At 25.5% G+C, this 12,210-nt stretch overlaps 1 protein-coding gene across 1 annotated transcript in view; it reads left to right on the top strand.

The window, feature by feature from the left end:
* Nucleotides 1–489: 489 nt before the first annotated feature.
* The window catches only part of LOC113389747, a 109,034-nt gene continuing 97,313 nt past the window's right edge, over nt 490–12,210 (top strand). Inside the window, 1 exon segment of the mRNA XM_026626758.1 lies at nt 490–528. Within this exon segment, the coding sequence (XP_026482543.1) occupies nt 490–528 (39 nt within the window).

Genomic DNA, 12,210 nt, shown 5'->3' with positions numbered 1-12,210 from the left:
TCCTGAAGATGGAACATACCTAGTTCCGAAACGTCGACAGTAAATAAACAAATAAAGAAATAGTTTATTAAAAAAACCTTTTTTGTTTTTTATTACTTTTTGGATTCTTGTTCGAAACTCTACAAAATATTCACAAATCCAAGATTCTACCATTTTATATATATATATATATATATATATATATATATGTTTGTTTAGCTTTTTTTGCTTGGCTGAAATACAAGTATTTAATGGACAACTATTTATATATATACCTAGCTTTGCTACCAGCTCCTTTACTACAAGCTTTTCCAAAATGTTCAAAAATTTCTGAATAATTTGCAATATTTGTGCTAATTTATTTAAATATTTAAGATGCATGTAAATATACTACTATTTTATATTAATATAAAGAATGAAGTCATAGTTTTAACAAATTTTGCATAATTACTTAATCGATAATTTCTCTATTAATTAGAATTAATATTAATAATAATTAGTTGTAATACAATGAGGTTATGGATGATGATGAAGTTGAAAAAGACACAAGTTTGTTTTAAATTTGTATATTTTTGAGATATTTATGAGAATTGATAGGATTATTATGATGTCATTTACCTGATGAGATTAACAAAAATATATTGATATGTATAAAAGGATTAAAATAATCAATTTGTGTTTTTATTTATACTTATGGATGTAGAAATTTGTATATATATATATATATATATATATATATAATATATATATATATATTGAATTGAATGAAACATCCAATGTGTTGAATGTGGAAAAGTTTATTTAAATTTTTCTATACGTTTCGAGACTAGATGTGTCTCATCATTCAGCTAAAAGAAATTTACAATATCAGCTACTTTTAGATGAATGATGGGTCACATCTAGTCTCGAAATGAATAAAAAAATTAAAATTACCTTTTCCACATTTCACCCATTGCCTGTTTTATTCAATTCAATATGTTTCAACATCAAACCAATATATATATATATATATATATATATATATATATATATATTCATAGATTTGCAGTTTTATAAATTTACGGATTTGGAGATTTATAAATGGATGGATGAATGGATTTGTTATTGTATGAATGAATAAATTGTGTTTGCAAATTTATAAAATTGTAGTTCTTTAAATTTATGGATTTGTAAATTTTTAAATTTGTAGATTTATAAGTTTATTTCTAAATTAATCTGTTTTTTATTATTACCAGTGTCGTTGTTTATAAATTTATGGATTTGTAGATTTATAAATTTATAAATGTGTGAATTTAAGAATGTTTATATTAATTTATAGTTTAATAGATTCAAAATGCTAGAGATCTGTAAATTTATACATTTTTTATTTGTAGATTTATAATTGCACATCTTATAAGTTTTTGAGTTTGTAAATTATAAATTTTTGGATTTGTAAGTTTATAAATTTATGGATTTATAAATTTATATATATAAATATATTTTGATTTATGGATTTGAAGATTTATAAATTTATGGGTTACAAGATTTATAAATTTATGGATTTGTAGAGTTACAAATTTATTGATTCGTAGATTTATAATTTTACATCTTTCTAGATTTATAAATTTATAGAATTCTAGATTATATAAATTCATGGATTCTTAGATTCATAAATTTATGGATTTGTAAATCTATAAATGTATGCAGATATCAATTTATGGATGTATAAATTAATTTGTAATTTTATAGAATTGCAGTTTTATAAATTTATGGATGTGTGAGTTGATGGATATATCTATTTATTCAATTACAGATTTTTAGATTTTTAAATTTATGTATTTGTAGATTCATAATTTTATGAATTTGTTATTTTATAAATTTATGGATTTATAAATTCATAGATTCGAAAAATTATAATATATGTGAATTTATGGATATATATATATATATATATATATATATATATATAATATATATCTATATTAGTGGATGAATCTGTAGATTTAAAAATTTTATGGATTTATAGATATATAAATTTATGAATTTGTAAATTTATAAGTTTACAGATTCGTAGATGTATAAGTTCATAAATTTGTGGAATTAGAAATTTATGAATTTGTGAATTTCTGGGTTTGTAGATTTATAAATTTATCAATATGTGAATTGATGAATGCTTATTTATCTAGGGATGAATGCATACATTAATTTTCGGATTTGTATATTTACAAATTTATGGATGTGTGAGCTGATGAATAAATATATTAGTTTATGGATTTGTGAATTTATAAATTCACTACTCATTTGTAAATTTATAAATTTATAGGACTGTAGATTTATGAATTTATGGATTTGTGGAATAACAAATTTATGGATGTGTGAACTGATGAACAAATATATTAGTTTATGGATAAGTGAATTTATAAATTTATGGTTTGATTTGTAGATTTATAAATTTATAGCACTGTAGATTTATGAATTTATGGATGTGTGAATTGTAAAGTCATAAATTTATGGATGTGCGATTTCATGAATTTATGTATTTGTAGATTTATGAATTGCCAAATATAAAATTCATAAGTTAATGGATTTATATTTTATATAAATATACATATATAAATCTACAAATACATAAATTTATAAATTTATGTATTTGTAGATTTATAAATTTATTGATCTATATATCCATAACATTTTATATTTGCTTTAATTTAATTTGAATGAATGAGATGGAAGTGAAAGTGTAAGATAACAATCTTTGTAAATGTAAGGGTCGTAAAGGGAGTGATTTTGAAATGTGAGTAATTAATTATATTTTGGGGTAAATTAGGGGAAAGAATGAAGAAAAATTGAACATACGTTATATATATATATATATATATATATATATATATCAAATGTTAAATATGAAGAATACAACATTCAGATTTTTAACACACAATTTATTTGGTAATTACAGTTGTTTCGAGACCATGGTATGCCTCATCTTCAGTGTAATTTCAAAACAGTTACTTATATACTACACATTCTTTAATATTTTATTTAAATTACATTTAATTTTTGATAATACAAAAAACACCAACTATCACTTGCAAAGCTTGACACAGTACTAAAACATGTGAAAAACACAGAAATATTTTAAACAAATCTTAAGTATCGAGATGAAGAGAGAGGATAGATACTATTATAGGGGAGCAAAAAAATTCGAAAATGTCCATATTAAGGACCACCCTATAAGTACTTAATGATATATCAATTTCAATCAATTAATACTATTTTAAAATCCAAATATGCAATATGTATAGATGTTATTTTAAATTCTTAAAGTTCAAAATAGCAAAGTGTTTTCTATTATAATTATGTCACAAATAATTTTTTTTATTAACTATATATATATATATATATATATATATATATATATATATTAAAATTAACAAAAAAAAAAATACCAAAAGATAGAAGTGTTCGTAGTTGTAATTATATAATATTATTATCATCGATTAGAATTATATTGTAAATAAAAATTGAATTAATAAATGACATATAGAAAGTTACTGAAAAAAAAAGTTATAATGTAAACAAATGAAGTGCACGATTGCATACTAAAATCAACAAATGTGAAAACAGATTAATTTATTGAAGGGTATAAGATAAATGAAAAAGATTATAAATTATTAATGATGTTTATATAAGAGTCGTGTAAAAAACTGACCATCCTGTGACAAAGAGACCATCCTGTCTCTTCATCTCGATACTCAAGATTTGTTTAAAATATTTCTGTATCTATTCACATGTTTTAGTACTGAATGCTAAGAGAATAATACACTAAATTAGGATATAAATAAATTTATTATTATTGTGTCAAGCTTTGCAAGTGATAGTTGGTGTTTGTTGTATTTTCAAAAAATTAAATGTAATTTAAATAAAATATTAAAGAATGTGTAGTATATAAGCAACCGTTTTGAAATTACACTGAAGATGAGACATACCGTGGTCTCGAAACGTCTGTAATTACCAAATAAAGTGTGTGTTAAAAATCTGAGTGTTGTATTGTTCATATTTAACATTTAATATATATATATATATATATATATATATATATAAAGCGAGATCTTTTTCTTCAGATGATGAAATAATATGATAAAATTGTTTCTTGGGCATCCATCCAGTAATTAAAAACAGTTTTATTGAAGAAGAATGTTTTTATTCAGAGACATACGTTTCGGGTCTTGATTTGTCCCATCTTCAGTGCTACGATTAAATATTTCAGGGGTACAATTTAAAACAATATAAAAAATACATAATTACAGACAAAAATAAATAAAAACATGTAAAAAAACATAAATCTAACCAATTTAATAAACTTGTTTTAAAACAAATATATATTGTGAAAGTATATATGTGAAAAGTATATATGAAAAACAAACATAAAATAAACAAATGTAAAGAAACTCACCATACAAATAAATTTGAAAGAAAAAACACAAAAACACACGAAATTGCACGAAAAAATAAATATGAAACAAAAAATTGATAAAACGTCGAGTTATGATAAATTTTAAAAAATTGTAAAATTAAAATAAATAATATATTTTATTAAAAAAAAGCTTATTCCAAACGAACATTTTTCATAATAAAATATATTATTTATTTTAATTTTACAATTTTTTTTAAATTCATCATAACTCGACGTTTTATCAATTGTTTGTTTCATATTTATTTTTTCGTGCAATTTTGTGTGTTTTTGTGTTTTTTTTTCAAATTTATTTGTATGGTGAGTTTCTTTACATTTGTTTATTTTATGGTTGTTTTTCATATATACTTTTCATATATTTTTTCACAATATATATTTGTTTTAAAACTAATTTATTAAATTGGTTAGATTTATGTTTTTTTACATGTTTTTATTTATTTTTGTCTGTAATTATGTACTTTTTATGTTGTTTTAAATTGTAACCCTGAAATATTTAATTGTAGCACTGAAGATGGGTCAAATCAAGACCAGAAACGTATGTCTCTGAATAAAAACATTTTTCAATAAAACTGTTTTTTAATTACTGGATGGATGCCCAAGAAATAATTTTATCATATATATATATATATATATATATATATATATATAAATAAATAATTTTATATCTACAACCCTCAGTGTTCTTATACTTCCAACTTCACTCCATTCCCCCAACGCCCGTATAACGTTGCTTCATATTCCTCCTCTCTCGTTCGGCGTTCAACATGGCCGCCTAGTGTCACTCGAACGATAGTGAAAGGAACATTTGTAAATAAGTTTTGTGTCAGTTCTCGTTCAACAATCGGCCAGTGAGGTTTAAAAATTGATAAAAATAATCGTGAATTGTATTTAAGTTGGAACAAAAGTGTTTTGTGTTGTGCAAATATATAAATAAAGTGTTTGGGACACAATTGGATCGAATTTTGAGGTTAGTCGGTTTAACAATAACAAACTGTATGTATTATTGTTATTATTATGTATTATATGTTATGGAAATTTGTTTTGATTTCTATTAAGTGTTGTTTTAGTGTTTATTCTATGTCTTTTATAATGTGGCCCCCAAATATGAAATGCTTTTGACGGTTAACCGGATTTTTTCAGGGCCTTTTTAGTTTAAATTATTGCAACGATGAGTAATGGCGACCGTTAAAAATTGCGTCATTATTATAATTTATAGATTATTATGTGGTTATCCCACGTGCGAATAATATATACACTTATATATATAAATATATATATATATATATATATATATATATATATATATATCTTGATAGTTTTTTCGACGTTGAAACATATTTCAAAGTAACTAGCAGCCCATTCGTCGAAATAAAAAAGGTATAAAGTATATTTCGACGAATGGGCTGCTAGTTACTTTGAAATATATATATATATATATATATAAGTCAAGAAAGAAATTATTTTCTTTATTTATTAAACGTTTTGACACTTGACGTGTGTCATCATTCAGTAAAAGGATGACACTTAACAATATTAAATAAAAATTTGGTTTTTGAACGGAAATTTAGCACAAAATTGAAAATATTGTAAAAAGGAGAATTCTAATATTAAATTTCATCATAGAACATAACTACATGGCATCGTGCCTCAAGGCAAATTGCAGGAACTTCCCGTACCAAAAATTATTTTTTTAAAAGATTAACATTTTTGAAAAAAATTACTCTGAAAAATTAGATTTTTGAGAAACTATACATTTTTGACAGAAATTTATTTTTTTTGAAAAAGACTTTTTGAAGAAAAGTGTATTTTGAAATATTTTGGAAATTCTAAACTTTTTTCAAAGCAATCGTACTGCTTTAACTGCATAGAGACGAAATATAGAAGCGCGTAAGCGCTGCGTTGCCGTCTAACTTAAACATCGGTACGGAACCCATATGAATGTTAAAAAAATTTATACTTATTGTTAAAATCTCTATAAAATTTCTGATAATTTGATGTACATATGCCTAATGATCATTTTTGACCGTTAAATGGCATTGTTTTTAATTTTTCCACTAGATCTCCGAAACCGCTAGACCTGCCTTCATGAAAATTTAATAAGTTTTTCATCTTGTCAATACAAGTAAAATGTTTTTTGAATTATTAAAATTGGACGCTCCGTTCTCTTAAAAACTGAGTTACCATCTTTGGCACTTTTTGCCCCGTATCTTCGGAACGGCTAGACCTGCCTCCGCTAAAAACTAATCAGCACGTCTCCTTATCAATACGAATCGAATGTTTTTTGAATTATTCAAATAGGTTGATCCGTGTTCCCGAAATTGTCGACAAAAATTTGTATCCGCACTCACACATACATCAATTTTTTGTAAGGTATGCCAAAATGTTCGGAAATCTTTGAAACGTGAAGATATATAAAAATTTCCATTCCTCACGGTAAGTTAGAAATTTGGTTATAATATTTAATTTTATCATAGGACATCAAAAAATATTAGAAAATATCAGAGAATTTTCATATTTCAGTAGACTTTCGATTTTCCAAAACAAATATATATATAATTTTTTTTCATATGACTCTAATCATTGTCTTTTTTATTTATTTATTTGGGTCTTCTATTCACTGAAAAAGAGGCAAATTTAATACATGAAACTTGTGCAATTTTTTGTTTATTCGATGAACTTCGTTTTTTATATATTATTTTTTACCAATTTTTGTTTGCTTTAAAAATATTTTCACTAGTATTAGTTATCTAAACGCTAATTTAAATTTTTTTTGAACCGTTTATGTATAATAAAATTAATAATGGACCTGTAATTGTTCCTTGAGGTACACCATATTTGATGACTTTAATCATTGTCTTTTTTATTTATTCATTTGTGTGTTTTTTGAGGCAAATTTAATATTCGAAACGTGTGTGCGATTTTTTGTTTGTTTGATGAACTTCGTTTTTTATATAATATTATTTAACAATTTTTGTTTGCTTTAAAAATATTTTCACTAGGAATGTTTGTATTAGTTATCTAAACGCTAATTTAATTTTTTTTAATCGTTTATGTATAATAAAATCAACAATGGACTTATAATTGTTCCTTGAGGTTATCAAGTTATTAACTTGTATTGACAAGATGAAGAATTGATCAAATTTTTATGAAGGCAGGTCTAGCCGTTTTGGAGATCTGGTGAAAAAAGGGCAAAAAATGCCCTTTGGCGGGCAAAAATGATCATTAGACATATGCACGTCAAATTATCAGATATTTTAACAATAAGTATACATTTTGTTTACATTCCTATGGGTTCCGTACCAATGTTTATCCGTTAGACGGCGACGCGGCGCTTAGGCGCTTCGATATTTTGTCTATATGCAGTTAAACCAGTACGATTCCTTTGAAAAAAACGTTAAGAATTTCTAAAATATTTCAAAATACACTTTTCTTCAAAAAGTTTTTTTTTTCAAAAAAAAGTAAATATTTTGTCAAAAATTTATAGTTTCTCAAAAATCTAATTTTTTTAAAGTAAAATTTTTTCAAAAATGTGAATCTTTTAAAAAAATAATTTTTGGTACGGGAAGTTCCAGCAATTTGCCTTAAGGCACGATGCCATGCGCCCCACTAGTTTTTATTACAACTCTACTATTCTATAATTTCTTTTTCCCAACCGGTACGGCCAATTGCACTTTAACCCTGAACAAGGCCTCGTTTCAGGTTGACGTCGCATTCGCCGTACCGCCTGAATGTGGAACACTCATTTCCTTCGTTCTTGACTTAATAAAATCAAAACCGCATACATCATTGTATTTGTATATAATATTACTAAGAACTATCACTCGATAAATGATCTTGCAATCTATTTTAAGATGCATGAATCACATGCATTCATTTATGGAGATCATGAGTAATTAGACGAATCAAAGATTTCCTTGTGAGCAAAATCTGATTGTAACGATAATATAAATACATTTATTATTTGTTTTAAATATTTACGTTAATGGTTAATTCAATTATCATTTGATTTTGATAAATAGATCTGATAGTAACGATAATATGAAGACATTTATTATTTTTTTAAAAATTTACGTCCATGGTTAATTCAATTATCTCTTGTTTAGATTAAATAGGTCGTCAATAGGTCTTTGATTTTATTATTATTATTATTCCTGGAGTTTTTGGAGACTTGTTCTCGTACCTTGCACAGCTTGGTATATATTTTTAGTTTAGTTTGATATTTCTATGATATCGACTCAATAAGACGATATTATCATATTTTGTACCTTTTGCGTGACACAAAAATGAAATGAGGGTATTGGAGAAGAAATTGAACTATATATACATTGGAAAACACACATACACATTTATATATGTATATGCATATATATATATTAGGGTGGTCCTCAATATGGACATTTTCGAATTTCCTTTCTCCCAAGGGCTCAAATGGTTCCAAATTGATAAAAAACAATTCTCTGAAAGTTTTAGCTTTTAAAACAAACATTTAGATAGAGCGCACAATAATTAAAACTTTCATATATTTGTTACTAACAATCGTCATTAAGTACATTCTTGCGCCATCTGTGATAATTGTCGTGAACTCAAATATTATGACACATAAGATTATTTATAAACCACTTAACCTCTAATTATATCCATGTGGGCTGTTCTATAATATCTATTCAGTCAGTAAAAGTTAATTTTTAGTGGCTGCATATTTTTTTTATATGAGAACTTTCTTCGAAGTTTCTGAATCTCATATCTTCAAATCTTAGAAATAATAAAATGAATATATTTTTTTTAATTTCGATATCTGTTACAATAAAATAACATTATTATTATTAAAGTAACATTATTAAACCATTTAAATTACATTTTCTTACAAAAAGAAGGCTCTATGTTCAGAAAAATAGAATCAAATTTTATAAGAATAAAATTTCTTCAATACTCCTAAATTTCTTATTAATTAAAATAAGCACATATTTTACAGTTAGTCGTGTAATAAAATTCAAATTATTTTATATATGATAAAAATGATTCGTCAATTATTTTTTTAATTAAAATTTGAATTATTGCATTATAAATCATGAATTTATTTATATTTATAAACTTGATTTGTATTTTAGACAAATAAAGTGTGACGCTAATGAAATTGTTTAAAAAATGTGGAAAAAATACATATTACTAATTCATGACGGCATTCAAGTTTAAATATTTTATTTTATTTAAAGCATATATTTTATTTTCACCAAAAAATAAATTATATAAAATGATGCTTAATTAACTTCCCGAAGAAGAAGTTTGTTTTCATCAAAAAATCCGATTCACTAATTTTATGTTTTCTCGACGTTTCAAGCCATTCTGAATCGAATGAGACCAACATTTGGAAAAAGTATGTGTGTGAACAGATTTTTTGCCGTAAATCAACGTTTTCTAAAAAACGGTTGTACCGATTTCAAAAATTTAAAAGCTATTCTATTTTTTTATGAGGACTAACATTTCTGAGTTTTGTGTGACGATCGGCCGAGCCGTTTCTTTGTAAATCGCAGAAAAGTGAAAAATTTTTTGTCCACGTTTTAGCCCGCAATTCTTAATCGATTTTGAAAATTTAACTAGTGGGGCGCATGGCATCGTGCCTTAAGGCAAATTGCTGGAACTTCCCGTACCAAAAATTATTTTTTTTAAAAAGATTACAATTTTTGAGAAAAAATTATTCTGAAAAAATTAGATTTTTGAAAAAACTATAAATTTTTGACAAAAACTTACTTTTTTTTGAAAAAAAAAGACTTTTTGAAGAAAAATTTATTCTGAAATATTTTGGAAATACTGAACAATTTTCAAAGCAATCGTACTGCTTTAACTGCATAAAGACGAAATATTAAAGCGCGTAAGCGCCGCGTCGCCGTCTAACGGACAAACATTGATACGGAACCCATAGGAATGTAAACAAAATTTATACTTATTGTTAAAATCTCTATAAAATATCTGATAATTTGATGTGCATATGTCTAATGATCATTTTTCACATTTTTTTTTTACTTTTTTCACTAGATCTCCGAAACCGCTAGACCTGCCTTCATAAAAATTGGATCAGTTCTTCATCATGTTAATACAAGTAAAATGTTTTTTGAATTATATAAATCGAAATCGTCGAAGAAAATTTGTATCCGCGCACACACATACATCAATTTTTTCTAAGGTATGCCAAAATGTTCAGAAACCTCTGAAACGTAAAGATATATACAAATTTTCATTTTCGATTTTTTTGCAATTATTATAACTTGCCCTACGGAAAGTTGATTATATACTCTCAATTATAATCTTTAGAGGACGTCCCAACTTTAGGCGAAACGGCGAATGCAACTTTAACCAGGAGCTACCCCTTATTTTAGGTTGCTGCCTAAATAAATACACATATTTCATACATTATATTTTTCTAACAAAATTGTCCCATATCAATCCTTCTCTGTGTAATTTTTATCGACCAAATAAATGACCTCATATCCGCCTGAAACAGATCCTGTTTGCTAAATATCCGTTGCAGCAGGATAGAATGACAACATTTTGATTTATAATCGCTTAAAATAACATTTGTCAGCTAAATTTCTCATATCAAAACACAAACGAATGGCGAATGACGAAATTCTATAGAAATTTATAGATACTGCTCTGAGGTCAAGGAGGAGAATAAATCGGAGATTGAAATATTATTATGATCTCATTATATATATTTATATATATATATATATATATATATATATATATATTTGTAATAATTTTCTACGTATCGTACTTATCCTTCATAATACCATTTCTTGCTTAAGACGCGTTTTTTACCCTCTAACTATATTATATATATATATATATATATATATATATATATATATATATTTAGTTTTAGTTTTCCTCTAACCTTGGTTTTGAACAAAAACCGCACTTATTATTAGATAAGCTCTTATCTCATATTTCTCTTATCAAAAAATTTTTATACTGGTTATACAAACCAATAATAATCTTATTACGCGAACAATTTAACACGAGGTGGAATTGAATTTTATCAAAACATTTCATTAGATAAAAATACTTTTTGGTATTTGTTGCAACATTGTCCGTAGGTAGAAAAATAATAAAAAAAATGTATTAAATGAAATATTTGGCTAAATTATCTAATTAACTTACCGTAGGGAAAATCGAAAATGAAAATTTTTGCATTTCTTGACGGTTTGAAGGTTTCTGAACATTGTGGCATACCTCAGAAAAAATTGATGTGTGTGTGTGTGTACGGATACAATTTTTCGTCCACGTTTCGGGCGCACAGATCAACCGATTTAAATGGTTTAAAAAACGTTCGTATTCCTATAGGGAGATGTGCTGATTAGTTTTTGGCAAAGGCACATCCAGCCGTTACGGAGATACGGAGCAAAGTGTGCACAAAATACAAATCGAGTTTTTGAGATATGGGAGCATCGGATTTGAATGATCCAAAAAACATTCAATTTGTAATGACGGGGAGAAGTGGTGATTAGTTTCTAGCAAAGGCAGGCCCAGCCATTTCGAAGATACAGAGCTAAATGTGCAAAAAATGGCAGTTTTTGAGTGAACTAAGCGTCCGATTTTAATGATTCAAAAAACTTTCTGCTTGTTTTGACAAAACAATTGCTTTTGAGGATAAAATATTATTACATCTTTTTTTATTTTCCATAAAATATTTTCGTAATTTTGGATTAAAAATTTAAAAAATTACCCAGGCTAAGCACAGTCTAAGCGCCATCCTGCTACAAATCTTTACCCAAGGGCGT

Source organism: Ctenocephalides felis, unplaced genomic scaffold, assembly GCF_003426905.1.
Source record: "Ctenocephalides felis isolate EL2017-DRISC unplaced genomic scaffold, ASM342690v1 CF-g0.4_SCAFFOLD_03573, whole genome shotgun sequence".
Classification (NCBI taxonomy): Eukaryota; Metazoa; Arthropoda; class Insecta; order Siphonaptera; family Pulicidae; genus Ctenocephalides; species Ctenocephalides felis.
The sequence above is the reverse complement of the archived record's forward strand: the minus strand, read 5'-3'. Positions and strand labels throughout refer to the sequence as shown.